Below are 19,202 nucleotides of genomic sequence, written 5' to 3'. Positions count from 1 at the left end.
AGGGAAAGACCAAGCATATACTATATTCATTATTTTCTTTCTATTCTTCTCCAGTTACTCCAGCTTGTCTGGCCAACTATAAGCCCTTTTGAAATAGGACTCTTAATACTTAAACATTCAAAAGTTAGGCACAGAAGAATATATGTATGAATCTTTGTAAAAAGGAAGGAAGATTTCTAAAATATAAGTAAAACTAAGTGGGGGAAAATAAGAGAAGTAAGTCTCTTTTCTCATGATTACTGTTTATTAAAAGAATATCATTCCCTATGTACAGGCATGGACAAAGAGAGGGTGGGACATCAGTGCATTTGCTCTTCAAAGAGAGCATAATGCACAGGTATGCAGTGGAACCAGATGAATGTGAGACTATAACTAACAGCTGTCTTCAGAAAGCCTCAAGCTGCTGCTGCTGGATAACTGATGGCTGAGGTGAAGGGAAGAAAGTTGAAGTGAAAAAAGTTTGAAGAAGATGAACCCTATGTGGAAAATGCCCGGCAAGAACAAGTAGGCCATTCAAGCCATTGTGTTTCAGAAGTTGTCACCTCTGACTGGGTGTTAGGAATAAATAACATGCTGTCCTAAGAAGTCTGGCAGTAATTTCTCTATTCTTTTGTTTTTTGTTTTTTCTGAGAAGTTTTTGCTATAGGGCCCGTGCGCTCACCAGAAAGACAGAGAGAGACAGAGAGACAAAAAGCAAGAAATTACTCCACAGGAGGAATGGCCACGCTGCAATCCCTTCTCGTCTATTCTCCTCTCGGGATCTTGGGCATGCACGCACACGTGCCCGGCGTTGAGTTTAAGACACTGGGTCCAGGACTCAAACTGTGGTTGACTACATGGAAGTCCAGTGACATAACCATTATGCCATCTGCTAGTCCCAGTACCTCCTCTATTCTATGTCCTGGAATATACTGAACATTTAATTGACCCTTTGCAATGATATGTTTTTTAACTCTATTGTCTCATATCATCTAATAATAAATATGGCATCTACTTTTGGGCTTCAGAAATGAAAGAATAATTTGGAAATTTAGAATGGTGGGTCAGAGTCAAAGTAATGATTGAAAAAACAGAAATACTTGAAGAAGCTAAAGCAATTCAAAAACATTTTTTGTATCTACAATCTGCAATATTAAAGGAACATGATTTGGAGTATAATTATTCTCCAGATGACACTTAAATGAAATAATACTTTTGAATGATCTAGTAACAAACTTAAAATACAATAAGTTCTGGATTTTCTTCTTTTTCTTATAGCAGTGTTCAATTATACATACTGAATGAATAAAAAAGAAAACTCTGGGACCACTTATCAGTTAGTAATGACCTTAAGATCAGACAGGTTTTTTTTGAGAGATTTTTGCCATAGGCCTGAGTGCTCACCTGAGAGACAGAAAGCAAGAAAACATCCCCCATGAGGGGAGGGGGGAGATAGCTACATGACAATCCCTTCTTTCCACTCTTCTCTTGGGATTTTAGGCACACACGCACATACACCCAGTGTGAGTTTCAAGCCTCTAGGTCTGGGATTCAAACCGTAGTTGACCATGTGGGAGTCCAGTACCTTAACCACTATACCACCTTCTGGCCCTGATCATACAGTTTCTTGTAACTCTTTTTTAAATATTCCTTAAGAAAGAAAAAAATACTGTGTATTATATATTATCATTATTATCATATAAATAATATATATTGGTCATTAAAACAATTTTCCAATACTTGGTTTATGAAATAGTAAGACTGTGGGTCACAGAACTGTTTTCTCTAGTCTGAAAGTAGGGCAGATTCCCGTATGTCAAAGATGGAGTAACTGTGGTTCTGACCAAGGGTAAGAAGAAGCAATGAGATAATCACACAAACCCCTTCCAGGCTAAGGACTGTATAAACATTCTGATTAGTGACTATGCATTGAATATTTACTATTCTTCAGACATTTTTAAAAAATCATCCTAGAATCAGAATATCACAGATTAAAAAAAAAATCTTCTGCCATTATCCCACATGTCATAATTTGGGTTTTCAAAGCCAGAACTACACACTCATCAGGCCAAAATATGAAAAGTAAAAGTAACTAAAGATTTTTAAAAATCATTCAGTGAGTGTAGATACAAACTTCATCTTCTGAATTGTTTAGTTTCATCATGAAAATTACTTTAATTTCAACACTGAAATCAAAACAATCCAATCTTCTTAAAAGAAGTCTACTGTCTACTGTAAAGTAATAACATGTTTTTACAGACTTCTAAGTGCATATCTTGGAATTTCTAACTTAAATGCATGGTTTAGAAAATACCAATTGTTGATTGTGAAAAGCTGGTTACATTTTATGTCAAAAGGCAAAAAATAGAGTACTTATGCTCATTTCTTCTTCCTCGTGTAACTACTGCAAATGACACAAAAATCACATTTTTATAAGATTTGAAAAAAGTTATTAATGATATGTCCATTTCCCAAACAGATTTTAATCCCATATTTCATAAAAATAAATTTTAAAATGTTAAGCATATATTCAGATCAAACAATAGAAATAAATATAAATACAGACTTATTTGGTGCTGAAAAAAATTATCATACTGCTTTACTAAGAAACATAGTAAGATAGTATATGGGTTGAGAGGAAAGAAAAGGTGAAAATGAATCATACTCATAACTAGTTATTTCATAAGCTGATAAGTAATGAACTATTAAAATCTGTATTATGGTATATACTACACCAAAATCATGTGTTTTCTTTTCTTTCTCTTTTTTTTCACAATTGTGGAAATTTTTGCTACAACTCACCTAAAAGATCCTGTTATTAGCATAAGTAACCTCAAATATCACTTAGTTGCTCTTTTTGTCACTTAGTAAAAGAAAACTTGTATAAATACATTCAAAAAATTGAATTTTTAATCACTTTGAAATTTAAGTTTTTCTTAAAAAGAAAAAAAAACATATTTGTAGGTCTATGTTTCTAGCACATCAAAAATTATTCTAAGAAAAATAAAGGTTATATTATTATATTCCAGAAACAAAACTCTAGATTAAGGGCACTATTCCCAAGGTTTTAAGAAGATTTATCATTATCTGAAAATTAGGTGACTAACACAAAATGTCCTTTTGGTCAAAATAATTGTTTAATATTCATTTGAGTAGTAAAATATATGTCTATTAATTGACTGCATATGTTCTATATATGTTCCTTTAACAAGAACTAACAATATGTCTATATGTCTTCTCTTATTCAGTTATACTACCTAGCAAATTATATGAAAATATACACAGAGTAGGAGGGGAATAAAGTATGAAAAAGAGGACTTCAAATCAGTACTTACTTATATATAAACCTTCTCTTTTTATAAATGCTACCACCATTGGTAGGTTTGGAAAAATTAATCATGTGTGTTCTTCAAGTAAGATATTACAATTTAAGAACAAGACCCACTTCATCAAGAAGATGACCAAAATAATTCTCCAATAAAGCAAAAATATATACAACAGCCCATTGCCAGAAAACCAGAATAAGCCCATCCTCTCTACCAGGTAAAGCATATGTTGTCTAGACATGTGGTGTCCATCAAAGGAAAGCTACATCTTTTTAGGGGTAACTTTAATTTGCCAAAGCATTATGCAATAGATTAGGCAAACAAATATTTCACACAGGTAACAAATCATGCAAGTGACTAGTAATTTTCAAAAATCAGAAATTCTCGGTTTATAATGGTGGTTGATGACCTAGCATGTTGTCACAAAATCACTCTGTATGGACTGCCTTTAAGAGTCACTAGCTCCCTTTATTGATATGGCTCTTAGTAAATGGAACTGAGAGGTAGATATCCTATGTTGAAGAGTACTTTAATCTGAAATAAAATATACCCTCCAAAGAAATCTGAACTGGCCTAACTTTTACAGGTAAAGCTGATTTAATTTTATTGAGCTTTTCCTTACACTTCACTATTATACTGGCTTATAACAGTGTATTGTCATTCTTTGTGAACATATATATTAAAGGTGACAGTTTTAGAATAATTTTTACAAAGGGTTCTTGAATTTAGTTACTTTGCATTCTCAAAATACTTACAAATAAAATTATTTTTATAAAAGGCTCTTAAAGATTTCAGCATTTGGAATAATAAAATTAAATAATCAATCATGCAATTTCAGAGTGGGAACTTAGTTTTCCTTAGTAGTATACAGATAGAAGTCAGTAACTCAAAAACTCATTGGTTTATGTACTATAAACATGGTGGTACAATAAATTAAGTTTGACTTTATACATTGCCTTAAGAAATAAATTAGAACTAAGATTAAACCACTTATGCTTCTACCAAAAACATACTGAAAATGTCAAAAAACAACTACAAAAAAATCGCCTATCACCTCAACAAAAATTAAATGACAAACTCACTTTTAAAAGCTCCTTTGTTATGCCATTTGCCTAGAATTAGCTATATGTGTGTGTGTGTGTGTGTGTGTGTGTGTGTGTGTGTGTGTGTCTTATAAACAGTAATTTTAAAGACTCTCTACAGCCAGAGACGTATTTTATCTGGAAACAGCTAGTAACACAATGATCATTTAGCACAAATGCATTTATGTATTCTTCAGCTGACCCACTCTCCATTGCTTTCACACTTGAGGTATGTGTTAGGAGCAAAACTCAGATGTGCCATTTTCTACATTTCTAACTTATAAACAGTAATTTTAAAGACTCTCTACAGCCAGAGACGTATTTTATCTGGAAACAGCTAGTAACACAATGATCATTTAGCACAAATGCATTTATGTATTCTTCAGCTGACCCACTCTCCATTGCTTTCACACTTGAGGTATGTGTTAGGAGCAAAACTCAGATGTGCCATTTTCTACATTTCTAAATCACTGCTGCTAATGAAAGAATCCAAAAAGCACTGTAGATACCTCCAAGTTCTGTCTTACCATGTATGAGCCACAGTGAAGCGACGACGCTGCCGAATGCTTTTATTCACCAGCAACTTTCTGAAAAAGCATGGGGAGTTCCTTGGTGAACTGCGTGGAGAAATTTTAGGAGATGTAGGTCTGTTTCCCGGTAGTCTTGGAAGCTCAAGTTCTAAGTGCATTTGCTCCTTAAAAGTCTTTATGCAAACCTCAGATTCAGAAGAAGTAAGCTCCTTTGAAGAATCTTTTGCTGTCATGTCTCGTATGGAATGCTAGCTCTCACCATCCAGAACAAAAACCTCAAACATAGCAGAGATTGTACTGCAGGTTAGAAGGCTGATAAGTCTGCCAACTATTTCCAGTTTAATTTGAGGAGCTGTGGCTCCAAAATGTGAGCTGCTTAGAGCAAGAGCAGCACACTCGAAGAATGGCAAGTCAGGCTGTCACAAGGAGCTTTATCAGGCTGGCTTTGCTTCTGAAAATGCGCCAAAGTGCTTCCTATGTCAGTAGCCTCCTTGTGGATGAGGTTTGTCTGCAAGCTACACACTGACACTCACTGAATTCATTCAGCTGAATATATCAACTCATGAAATATTCATCAGGGCTTCTGATAAATCCTTTACATGTATATATATTTTTAAAATTCTTATCAAACAAGCTGCATTCACTAATGGATCGTAAGCAAAAAACCTTATCACTCAGTCACTTGTCTTTGTTTGCACAAAGAGCAGAACCCGAATCTGTCCAGCATGTGTAATGTTGAAAGTCTTCATTCAGAATTATCTTGCTCTGTAATGCACACAACAGTAACTAGTAACTCCACCTACCGAATGCCATTGGCCCAGGATTATTTAAACAACTGCTCTCTGTTTCCCCATTAACAACACCCTCCATCGCTCAGATTTTCACAATATTTGTGAGGCTACTGTCCTCACCCCTTTAACAACTGCTAAAGAGGGAATTGTCAAAAAGCCTAGCTAAAACAGCCTTCCTAGTTCCATTTCTGATTAAAAGAACTCATTTGCTGAAGTTTTTTTAAATTTTTTTTCCTTTTTCCCCCTTCCTTCTCCAGAAGATCTAAAACAGCATCAATACAAGAAATGTCAGCACACAGGAAAACATTGGATTTGGTTCATTCCCCCAAGGAATTTAAAGCCTAATCTTTATTCCAATAAACATTACCCTCATTCTTCTGTTTGAGCTCATTGTTCATAGTTACCCGCAGCAGCCAGTCTATGTTAGAAGCAAAGCCACATTTGATGGCTAAAGTTCCCCAAAACTGAAATGAAGGAAACCAGGAAAAAGAAATGCCTCCAATTAAAGGTCAGAGCTCAAAATCAAGACTATGCATGTGTTTGGGTGTGTGTACACAAAGGTAGGTGTACAAGATGTATGTTTGCATGTGGGTATAAATGCTTGATCATGTATGTGTGTGCACATTGTTGGCAAGCAATGAAGTGAGACATATAGACAGGGGAATCCAAAAAATGCCACAAGTCTAAAAGCTGATCACAGTAACATGAGATTTCATTTACAAATAAAATGAAATACCGTTTCTATACTTTGAAAGGCACATGAAGTGGGAAAAATAGTGTGGTGCTTGAAGTTTCTGGATGTTGTGAAAAGTCTGTATTGACCATAATTGCCACCAGGGCTAGTCTGATCTCAAATTTGACAAAGTGGCATTAGAGCTAGTTAGTGGCATAAAGGAATGAGTCACAGCAAAACTTCAGTGAAAAAGGGAGATATTTGGTTTTTCCACTGACATGTGAGGTCTCTTACCTTTATTACATCATTCATATTTGTCTTATTTTGTGGTGAAAATGTCCTGGTGAAAATGTGCTAAAGAGCTAAGTAAGGGCAGACCATTACCTATATGTAGGAATAAAAAGATCCTATACTGGGATCAGCAGAGGGCGTAATGGTTACTTCACTGGACTCCAACATGGTAGACTATGGTTTGAGTCCCAGACCAGGAGGCTTAAAAATGCTGGGCGTGTGTGCATGTGTGCCCAAAATCTCAAGAGGAGAATGGAAGAGACGGATTGCAATGTGGCCAATCCCCTTGGGGGGTGATTTTTTGCTTTCTGTCTCTCTGTTTCTCTCTGCGTCTCCAGTGAGCACACATGCCCTATGCCAAAAATCTCTCTTTAAAAAAAAAGAAAAGAGAAAAAATGATTACATACTGGGCTGGCAGGTGGTGTGGTGATTAAGGTGCTTGACTCTCATGTTGCAAACCACAGTTTGAGTCCTTTACCTGGCTGTTCGCTTTCTCACTTTCCCTCTTTCTGTGTCTCTCTCTCTCTGGTCAAATTAAATAATAAATAAAACTAACTAATTCTTTTAAAAAAATCACATATCAGCACTCGGGGAAGTGGTGCAAACATTGACATAAAGAGTTTAAAGTACCAGTTTATGGGCCAGCAGGTAGTGGGGAGGTTAAGGGCACTGGATCCCATATGGGTGAGCCCCGGACATGCCCTCTGTGTTCGTGTACAAAATACCAAAAGGAAAAATGGAAAAGAAGGGATTGAATCATGATCATCTTCATGGGGATGCTTTCTCATTTTCTCTCTCCTTCTCTCTTTTTCTTTCTGCCTCTCTCTAGTGAGTACACACACCATTTTAGCATATTAAAAAACAAATACATAGAAAGAAATACACAACAAAAAGATAATCAGACTATTTGAAAATTTGTATTACTTATCTCTGAGGGAGAAACATGCAAATTTACAGGCAAATTAATCAGTTTGTTTCCAGAGTCAAAATATCAAAGAAAAATGAGGTACTATGACAAAACTTGAAATCAAAGATGAATCTAAAAGGTAGGAAACAGGAGATGCTATCTAAGAAAAAGTAAGCAAAGGTACAGCAAAAGCAAACACTCTGCCTTATGTTTCAGCAAAGAATACTGGTTTGCGAAGAACATCTAGAACAGAATAATGCATACAGGTTTAAGCACTCTGTGGGGTGCTAATAAATAAAGGAGAAGCTAATGAATAAAAGGAGAACCTTCCCCATTCACACAGGGTCCTTAGCTCTTCACACCACAAAAGGAGAAATGAGTAATTCTCAGTCTTTTACTCAGTTTATAGGTATTTGACCTTGGAAGTTAGTTGAGAATTCTAATTATAACTATGTCTCAGTCTTAAGTAATGAAATTTATGATACCCTCATACTCTCAAACCAATAAAAATCAAGAATTAATCACAATAAAATGCCACTAGAAGATATGAATAGAGTTATATGGTTAATAACAATTAAACAACGCATTTTCTTTATAAATATTAAGCCGAAATTGGAAACATTTTGATTTTCATTACATTGAAAAAGATAGCCAATTAGTGACAATCAAAGAAAACTTAGAACTTCACTGAGAATTTAATAACACTGTTTAAAATATCTTTAAAAGTCATCAGTATTGCACAAAAAAAAGGAAGTCAATAGCATTGTTTTAAAACTATTTTAGATGAAAATATTTATTTTTTGTTATAGCAAATATTTTTCAGATTTTAAATGTTGATCTGAAATAAGATTTGCTGAGTGACTATTTTCAACTGACTGTCATGAAACAAGTATTTTGAAGGCACAAAGCTATACTTTCTGTGGAATAATTTGCCTAGCACAACAATGAACGCAAAATAACACGGTTCCCATTTAGTATAAATCAAAAGCTAGACATAATTTGAGAAGACAGAATTGATTCAGAAGTTACTTTTTTTGTTAATTTATTTATTATCATAATCTTGTTTATATTACATTGAATCATATAACTTTACAGTGTATTACATTTCTTTTACCAGAAGGAATACCATGCATATCAGTCAATATAGAGACATTAAAATCCCCATCTTCAGCACCCAATAGCTTTTCTTTTTTTTCCAGTTATTATTATTATTCCAATTATTTTTTTAAACAGTCAATCATTATTTATCATTTTGCTAGTAAAAAGACTTTACCCAGCATGAAATACTTCTCAGACCAATCCTGTTGAGAAAACTATACATGTCATCATCAACAGGTAATAAACCATATCTGTATCCCACTAATGTCATGCCTCTCTTATTTGTTCTCTTGCTATCTTTCTCTATACTCTTCTCTTCTCCCATCCCATTCCACACTGTCTTATCATTGCTAACTTTTTTTAATTCATTTTTTTTATATTTGATTTTTTTGGAGAGGTCTTTTGCTATAGGGTGTATACACTTGCCAGAAAGACAGAGAGAGAGAGAGAGAGACAGAGAGACAGAAAGCGAGAAATCACCCCCCCCCCCCATTCCATTCTCCTCTCGGGATCTTGGGCACACATGCACATGCGCCTGACATGAGTTTTAAGCCACCGTGCCCGGGACTCGAACCACGGTCAACTACATGGGAGTCCAGCAACACAGCCATTACGCCAACTGCTGGTCCCATCATCGCTAACTATTTTCGCTGCTTTTATGCTCTCCAATATTTCTATCTCTACCATTAGAATGCAGATAGTCGGTATATAGTAAGTGGAAACATACAATATCTTTCTTTCATATCTTGGCTTACTTCATTCAGCAATAGATCCTCCATATCTGACCCCTTTCTATCAAAAGCCTGGGTTTTACAGTTGTGTTTTTTTTTTTTTTTTTTTTTTTTTTTTATGGCTGAGTAGTATTCCAGAGTATATGTGCCACACTTTTTCAATCCATTCATCTGTTTGTGGACATTTGGGGTGGTTCCATGTCTTGGCCATTGTGAATAATGGCTACAATAAACAGTTATGGGCAAGCGCTTTTCTGACTGAGCGTTCTCCTGTCCTTTGGGTAGATATCCAGAAGTGGGATTGCTGGGTCAAACAGTAGTTCTATTTGTAGATTTTTGAGGAACCTCCATATTGTTCTCTGCAGGGGATGAACCAGTTTATATTCACACCAACAGTGTAGGAGAGTTCCCTTTTCACCACATCCCCACCAACACATACCACTTTTTTATATTTTGAATCTTTGCATTCTGACAGGGGTTAGGTGATATCTCATTGTGGTTTTTATCTGCATCTCCCTTATGATGAGGGATATTGAGCATTTCCTCATATACTTTTTGGCTGTTCATATGTCTTCCTTAGAGAGATTTTTGTTCAGCTAATTTTCCCATCTTTTCATTGGGTTATTTTTTTTTAAGGTGTTTTAGTTCCCTGTGTATTCTGGTTATCAATCCCTTGTCTGAGGCATATTTTACAAAAATATTCTCCCGTTCTGAAGGTTGTCAATTCATACTTGTTACTGTGTGCTTTGCTGTGCAGAAACTTCTTAGTCTGATATAGTCCCACTTGTCTATTTTAGAGATTATTGCCTGTGCTTTGGGAGTCTTAGTTCAGAAGTCTTTGCCTACTCCAATGTCTCCCAGAGTTTCCCCAGCATTTTCCACCAGTAGTTTTATAGTTTGAGGTCTTAGGTTCAGATCTTTGATCCATTTTGAGTTGACTGTTGTTAATGGTGAAAGATGGGGGTTCAGTTTCATCTTTCTGCAGGTGGATATAGTTTCTTCTTTCAGCAGGTGGATACCCAGTTTTTCCAGCACCATTTACTAAAGAGGTTTTCCTTTTCCCAATGGACTGATTGATATCCTTTGTCAAAAATCAGTTGGCTGCAAGCTTTGGGGGTTATTTCTGGGGTCTCTATTCTATTCTATTGGTCCACATGTCTGTTTTTGTGCCAAACCATGCTGTTTTGATGATCACAGCTTTATAGTATATCTTGAGATCAGGGAATAATATGCCTCCCACTCCACTCTTCTTGTGCAGGATTGCTTTGGCAATACGAGGTCTTTTATGATTCCAGATAAATTCTATGATTGTCTTTTCTAGATCTGTGAAGAATATTTCTGGTATTTTGATTGGAATTGCATTAAACATGTAGATTAATTTGTGTAGAATTGCCACTTTGATTATGTTAATTATTGCAATCCAGGAACATGGGATGTCCTTCCACTTTTTTATGTCACTTTCAATATCTTTTTTAAGATGTTCATAGTTTTCTTTATAAAAGGTCTTTGACTTCCTTAGTTTGGTTTATCCCTAGATATCTTATACAACTTGTGGCTATGGTGAAAGGGATTCCTTTCTTCAGCTCTACTTCGTTCAACTTGTCCATTTGTAGAAATGCTATAGATTTTTGGGTGTTGATTTTGTATTCTGTCACTATACTGTATTCACTTATTACTTCAAGAAGTTTTTTTCATGGAGACCTTTGGGTCTTCTAAGTATACCATCATGTCATCTGTAAATAAAGATATTTTCAACTCTTCTTTGCCTATTCAAATGCCTTTTATATTGTTCTCTTTTCTGATTGCATTAGCTAAGATTTCCAGCATTATATTAAAGAGCAGTGGAGAAAGTGGGCAGCCTTGCCTACTACCCATTTTTTCCCCCATTCAGTATAATGTTAGTTGTAGGTTCTTCATAGATGGCTTTTACTGTGTTGAGAAATGATCCTTCTATATCAATCTTACTGAGGATCTTAATCATGAAAGGATGTTGTATTTTATCAAATGCTTTCTCTGCATCAATTGAAATGATCATATGTTTTTTTTTTTATCTTTCTCTCTCTTAATATGGTGTATTACATTTATGGTCTTGCGTATGTTGAAAAAAAATATGGAACTCTTCATGAATTTGTGTGTCATCCTTGCACAGGGGTTGTGCTAATCTTCTCATATCATTCCAATTGTAGTATATGTGCTGCCAAAGTGAGCACCAGAAGGTACTTCTTTAAGTGTAGACTTAAGACCATAAATATCGATAGAGTTAAATTATTGTTAATTGTGTCTTTACTTCATTATTTAGGTCCATTTTTTTTCTAAAACAATATTCTATCTGTATTAATTAATAGCTACTACTTTGTTCAATTAAACATGACACCAAGTTCTTTCCATTGAAGACAAGGTAAAAAATGGGTACAGAAGAACCCAAACAGCCACAGCGTCTTCCAACAGAATATGCTGTTACACAACAGCATATAGCAGTAGATATATCATATATAACTTTACCACCCAAGTTGCAACTTCTTTCAATTTTTCTTTTCTTCAAAATAATTATTTTATTAAACTTTATTTATTTATGATTTTCCCAGAGAGGGACAGAGAGAGAAAGAGAGAGAGTGAGAAAGCAAGCCATCAGGTCCGGGTCTTGAACCATGGTCAGCCATGCAGGAGACCAGTGCCTTTAACCACCATGCTACCTGCTGGCTCTTCAATTTTTCTATTCAAGTTTTAAGAAATGGAACTAGAAAATTAGCCTAATACAATTTTTAAAAAGATCATATCCAACTGAATAAAAATGATTATCTATCTACCTTGGAAAGAACAAATAACTGACAACTCTTAAGAATAAAGGAATTAGGGACTAGCAGGTGGTTTGGTGGGTAAGGCACTGGACTACTACATGACTGACCATAGTTTGAGTCCTGAACCAAGTAACTTGCTTTTTCTCTCGCTTTCTCATAAGTACATGAGCCGTATAGTAAATTTTAAAATAACAATAATAAATAAAATTTTAAAAAAGAATAGAGGAATCATAGTGATATATAAACTTCATATCTACTGAGTGCCAAATATATTGGTAAGCATTTCTAATAAATTATTTCATTTTACTCTTACAGAAATATCAGACAAGTACTTTTGAAGTCCCTTGTTTTACTTCTCCACAGTATTAACTAAAGATCCTTTAGGTCTGGGCCAAATATTGTGCAATACTGTATTTCTAAACTATAGACAGAGTCAAGTACAGGGTAGATAATAAATATTCATAAGCTACATGTGCCTTATGTCCATTTTAAGATAAGAACCTTAAGACACAAAGTCACATAGATTTTAAGGAGTTGATCCAATAACCAAACCCAGATAACTCACTTTATATATAACTTGTTTTGTTATCTTACACCAGTGCCACCCAAGCTTCTCATTATATAACATCTAAGGCGACAGAAAAGAGAATGCATGCTCCCAGGTGCTCTACTCATATTGCTGCAAGTTTACCTTCACGAGTACTAAATGTCCATGAGTATAAAGCTATCTAGAATGTTATCTTTATAAAACGATATGAATGCTTCACTTTTAGACCTATGATGCTACTAAATTACTTATCATCATTAGTAAAGTGTGCTCCTGTAAGATCAGTTTTAACCTGAACTACTTGGTAATGTCTCCTGAATCCAAGAATGGAGTTGGGAAGTTGTACCTTACCTGCTTGACTATGGTACCATATGATTTTTAAGAATTGTCTATTCAAGAAAGAACTGCCCCACACAAAGCCCTCCAATGATGCCTCATCATTCAGCGTAAAAGCCAAAGTCTGTCTGATGGCTTCAAGTGCTCTGTCTGAGTCTTTCCTGTCCCCATCTGCAGTACCTCTCGGACTTCTTCTCCTACCTAACTTTGATCCTGCCACACTGACCTCCTTTCTGTACATTCAGTGTATTGTGCAAGTTTCCCTTTCCCCAAGATATTTGCATGCTTTTTTTAAATTTCCTTCCATTGTTTACCCACATATCACTTGCTTGATGAAGTCTTCCATAATCATCTTGCTTAAAAAAAAAATCAGTCTCCCTCATTCTGCTTTTTATCACCCACAGTACCTGCCAGCAGATAATATAGTAAATATTAATTAATTACTTATTTATCTGTTCAATTCCCCCTAGAATTTAAATTTCATGAGGCAAAGGACTTTCATTTTGTTTATTCCTACAGTCCCCACTCCCAGAACAATGCTTGTCACATAGTATTTAACTACATATTAACTGAATGAATAAATGATCCCTTCAATGCAGAATAAGATGGGAGAAGGGAATCCAACAAAAATGGAATAAACTACCTCTTTCAAATTAGAGCAAGAGCTATAGTGGCTTAAGCAGTAACCTTTTCAAAATGTTGTATATTATTTTATGGAATTTTCACTGCCTGGGTGTTATTTTTCTGTTTTCTTTGCCAAGAATACTATGTATCATCCATTAAGGTTAAATTTGAAGGGAAATTCTTCAGTGAGATCTTTCCCAACTTCCACAGGCAGAATCAGCCATTTCATCCCATCTGTTCTCCAACAACACTGATAAATTCCTCAGAAGATTTCATAGTATATCATAGTACACATTTTTGTTTGTCTTTTGGCTTAATCTATGAACACTTCAAAGGCGTAAACTATTGTATTCAGCTTGGTATCTATAGAGTTGATGTTACATCCTGATTGATTAACATGTATTGATTAAAAGTATGAATTAAAAATGAATTTAATGCCCTCCTATTATCCTATTAGCCCTGGATTTTTCTTACCATTTTGAAAGCTTTTCCCATCAATACCCGAACTTCATATATATATATAATATATATATATATATATATATTATATATATATATATATAAAGGATTATTTTATCTAACTTTATTTATTTATTTGACCAAAGAGAGACAGAGTAAGAGAGTGAGAGAAAGAGAAAGAAAGTGAGAAAGCAAGACACCAGGTCCAGGAATCGAACTGCTGTCGGCCATGTGGGAGCCCAGCACCCTTAACCACCACACCACCTGCCAGCCCCAATAACCTAACTTCTTATATTTGAGCTTGCAAAAGACTCCAAATTGAAACTTCCTAAGACATAGCTTTTTGTCTATGCTTACTATTTTAACTAAATTTTTGTTTTTTATTTTAAACCTGTATTATTATTATTAATATTCACATCTTCAATGCAATGCAAAAGCAGAAAACCATTGTGTTGTATTTTCTACTCATTAGGTGTTGTACTGGTAAGGTAGATTTGCCAAGCTCTTCCTGCACAGTGCTTTCTGGTTTTGTCAGAGTAATTAGGTGCTTCTTTCACAAGCCCCATTCCATGAAGGCAGATTACATAGAATGAAAATACTAAGGAAGTTCCTCTCTTTGTTTCCTAGGTCATTGTTAACATCAGGATATATTAGCAAGGATGAGTCAGATACCTAAATGTAAGGAGAGAAACTGTTCCCATGGTAGATGTTTTAAAAACATCATTAAAAGAGGGTTCTCCTGTTCCCAAAGATAATACTAACCTGTCAGGAAATTACCTAAAATGGTGATTTCAAAAGAATAAAATACTAGGGACATACATGTTAGAAACAAAGGCATGTTTGAGAAAACCTCTCTCTTTTTAAAATGAGTTTTTTCTTTTTATTATTTTCTACTCTATCAGCAGTCTTTCCATGAAATAGGTAAGAAAAAAAGGTATAAGTAGTCTACAGTTTAAAATTTTAAATGTAAATAATTAGCTATGTAAGTCTAATGAAGACTGATACTACAGAGATAATAGAAAGGGAACAGCTCACATGAAAATTAAGTCAAATCTCCACTGCACTTAAAAAAAATAATATTCAGAGATTAATTTTGTGTTTAAATATATATTGTAAGCTATTTTAAAAAACAATATATTCTTTTTTAAAAGATGTATTTTATTTAAATTTAATTAACTAATTAATTCATCTTAATTTGACCAAAAAGGGACAGAGCGAAAGAGAGAGAGAAAGGGAAAGTGAGAGAGCAAGCCTCCAGGTCCAGGACTTGAACTATGGTCAGCCATGTGGAAGTCCAGTGTCCTTAACCGCCACACCATCTGCCAGCCCCAATAAAGAATATATTCTTAAATTAATATTTAAATATTGTGAGTTAAAAGGGCACAGAATATATATTAATATGGGGAATGCTTCAAAATCAGCTTACTTAATTTAAACTTATTTTTTCATACATATTCTGTTAGTTCTAAATCCATTGATATTATATATTTTTAATTCAGTAACATTAATGTTGATGGATTGTTGTATTATAAGAAAATAGAATTTTATCTATTAAGACTGGCTAAGATTTCTGTAATTAAAAATAACTTTCAGCAGCCAATTGATCTTTGACAAAAGGTACAAGACAATGGAGCTGCAGTAGAGAAAAGAAAGAATTGCATATCCAATTGGATATCCATCTGCTGAAAAATGAAACTGGACCTTTACCTCTTGTAGTAACAAAAATCAACTCAAAATTGATCAAAGATTTGAATGTAAAACCTTAAACCACAAAACTACTAGTAGAAAACATAGGAGAAACTCTTGAAGGCATCAGAGGAGGCAAAGATTTCTTAAATAAGACCCTAAAATATAGGGTCTTTGATATGCCAAAAATTGACCAGTGGGATCTCATCAAACTCAAAATCTTCTGTATGGCAAAGGAAATAACAATTAGAGTGAAGAGACAACCTTCAGAATAGAAAATATTTGCTAACTATGCTTCAGATGAGAATAACCAGATTATATAGTAACCCACAAAAAAAAAAAAAAAAATCATCCAATTAAAAATGGGCAAAGGAGTTGAAAAGACGATCTCTTTAAGGAAGATATACAAATGGCCAAAAAACATAGAAAACTATGTTCATCATGTCTTATCTAAGGGAAATGCAAATCAAAACCACAAAGAGCTACCATTTAAATCCAGTCACAATGGTTAAGATTAAAAAAATACAGAATGATAAACACTGGCAAGGCTGTGGTGAAGAGGGAACCTTCCTATACTGTTGGTGGGAATGTAAATTAGTAGTCATTGTGGAGAACAATATGGAGGTTCCTCAAAAACTTACAATTAGCCTATGGTCCAGTAATTCCATGAATATCTACCCAAAGCTCAGGAAAACACTCATTTGGAAAGATACTTGCACATCCAGGTTTATTGCAGTATTATTGACAATTGCTAACACATGGAATCAATCAAAATGCCCAAGAACTGATGAATTAATTGAAAAACTGTGGCACATATACACTATGGAATACTACTCAGCCATAAGGAGCAACAAGTCTCTGCCATTTGAATTAAAGTGGATAAATTTAAATTTAGTACTAAGTGAAGTAAGTTAGACTATGAAAGAGAAACATTTATATTGTCACTCAGTATACAGTCTGCAAAATTAAAGATCTGGAGAATAATAGTAGGGAGGACAGGTTCAGATACCAGAAACTAGGTGGGAGAGGAGAGAATGGTAGAGGGTGAGTGGGAGGGCCTCAGGGAAAATCTCTTATCAGATACAACATTGCAAAGTTCTCTGTTGAAAAAGATGTCTATGGTAAGATCGCTAATTTGCTTATCACATACTGAATGCATTCCTTGAAAAACATTGCATGCTATAGAGGTGTACAATGATTGAATGCAAATAAATCATAAAATAAAGAAAAAAATATATACATGGCATATTCCTGTGACTCCTTTCTAATGAACTCCAATGTCTTTCATTTATATTTTTTTGTTTGTTTGCTTGAAATGCATTCTTGGCTAATGGAACCTTTAAAAAATTACCTTGAAGCCTCTTTTCTCTTTCAGTGGGTCCTGAACCTAGTTTTGTGGAATTGAGGGCCTCTCTGCTATGCCCCATTGAATTAGCTTCCTGGTTATGACATCAGGCAACTCTGATGCATAAAGAAACATGTCCCAAATTGAACACATTCTTACAATGCAAGAAATTTGACTTTTTGGTGCACTCTTCAATAAAATATAACACACAAGTAGACTCATGTAATCACCATCACAATCCGGACATAGAATAGTTCTATCACTTCCAAAAACCTTTCTTTCACTACATATTTACAGTCAGACCCTCACTCACCCCTAATCTCTGACAACCCCTCACAGGAGTGTTGACAATACCACTATTGTATTGTTTTTTGAACAATGCCATATAAATGGAATCATACAGAGCTTACCCTTTGAGACCAGCTCATTTTACTCAGCACAGTACCTCTCCAGTTGGACCAGTATGTTACATTATTACCAGTTCATTCCTTTTTGTTGCCATTTCATTGTATGGATGTGCACAGTTTTATTCATTTGCCAATGAAGAATAGTTAGGGCTCTTTCCTGTATCCTCCGATGTCCGTCATCTTTATTATAAAATGTTGAATCATTTTCCAGAATAATTGTATCATTTTGCATTTCCTCCAGCAACCTATGAGCATTCTAGTCACTTCACATATTTGCCAGCATTTCTTTTTGTCAGTATTTTTTGACATTTTACCCATTCTAATAGATGTGTAGAGATATCTCATATTGGTATAAGTTTAAATTCCCCTAATAGCTAATGTTGATCATGTTTTCAAGTATTTATTTGCTAACTGTGTATCTTCTTTGGTGAAGGATCTGTTCAAAATTCTTACCCATTTTGAAATTGGGTTTGTTTTCTTACAATTGAATTTCCTTCTCCTGTATGCCTACTAGTATTTACTTTCCAGAATTCTCAAATAGCTACTTCATGCATACTGTCCAGGACTTAAACCTGTATTTAGTGCTAGATACAGGATGCCACTATCTACTGTACAGAAGAATGTCATGGATCAATGTTAAGATATTAATCCTGGGGACCAGCAGTTAGCGTAATGGCTATGTCGCTGGACTCCCACGTAGTCGACCGCGGTTCGCGTCCTGGACCCAGTGGCTTAAAACTCATGCCAGGCACATGTGCATGCGTGCCCAAGATCCCAAGAAGAGAATGGAGGAGAAAGGATTGCGGCATGGCCATCCCCCCTGGGAGGTGATTTCTTGCTTTCTGTCTCTCTGTCTCTCTCTGTCTGTCTGTCAAGCACACGTGCCCTATAGCAAAAACCTCTTAAAAAAATATATTAATCCTGGATGTTAATATTTAAATTAGTATAGAGATATTAATCCTATCTTGCATAGAATCAGAAACTTCAATAAAATAATATCAGTCACAAAATTCTGAAATTTAAAAATTAGTTCTATAATTTATAATCCTTTTACTCTATCAATTCTCTTCCCGAATTCTTCAGCATTTACAATTTTGACTTTGCTGTTTCCTTCATCTGTGGGTTTTATGTTGTGTTTTAGACCATACGGAGTGGATCTCTAAAGCTCACTCTTGCTGTAATTAATCTTCAGTGCCACAGGGAAGTACTATTACTAAGGAATAGCAGAAGGTTTGAAGTCTTTTGAAGCTATTCAGAGAGAAAGCTTTCTAGAAGGGACAGTGGGTGACTCTTAATCTTTATCTCCTGACCACTCTCCCCAACAACAGTCCCCTTTCTCCACTGTGGGCTGTGGTGAATGAATACCTGCTAACACTGTGATCTAAAAGGAACAGGATCTTTTTGCTTCTCCCTCTTGTTGGTATATTTCTACTATGGACTCCCACGTAGTCGACCGCGGTTCGCGTCCTGGACCCAGTGGCTTAAAACTCATGCCAGGCACATGTGCATGCGTGCCCAAGATCCCAAGAAGAGAATGGAGGAGAAAGGATTGCGGCATGGCCATCCCCCCTGGGAGGTGATTTCTTGCTTTC

General features: G+C 35.1%; 1 protein-coding gene and 1 non-coding gene across 2 annotated transcripts in view; one reads left to right on the top strand and one right to left on the bottom strand.

The window, feature by feature from the left end:
• Positions 1–5,320: 5,320 nt before the first annotated feature.
• LOC102480098 (ADP/ATP translocase 2-like) overlaps positions 5,321–19,202 on the top strand; it is a 52,363-nt gene continuing 38,481 nt past the window's right edge. The window contains 3 exon segments of the mRNA XM_014587482.1: positions 5,321–5,419; positions 12,980–13,117; positions 18,752–18,814. Of these exon segments, the coding sequence (XP_014442968.1) occupies positions 5,321–5,419; positions 12,980–13,117; positions 18,752–18,814 (300 nt within the window).
• LOC114007676 (U6 spliceosomal RNA) lies at positions 11,513–11,618 on the bottom strand. Its single transcript, XR_003549260.1, has one exon. It is a non-coding gene; the product is annotated as a U6 spliceosomal RNA (small nuclear RNA).

Source organism: Tupaia chinensis, unplaced genomic scaffold, assembly GCF_000334495.1.
Source record: "Tupaia chinensis unplaced genomic scaffold, TupChi_1.0 Scaffold000215_1, whole genome shotgun sequence".
In the NCBI taxonomy this organism is placed as follows: domain Eukaryota; kingdom Metazoa; phylum Chordata; class Mammalia; order Scandentia; family Tupaiidae; genus Tupaia; species Tupaia belangeri.
This window is presented reverse-complemented; position numbering and strand designations above follow the sequence as displayed.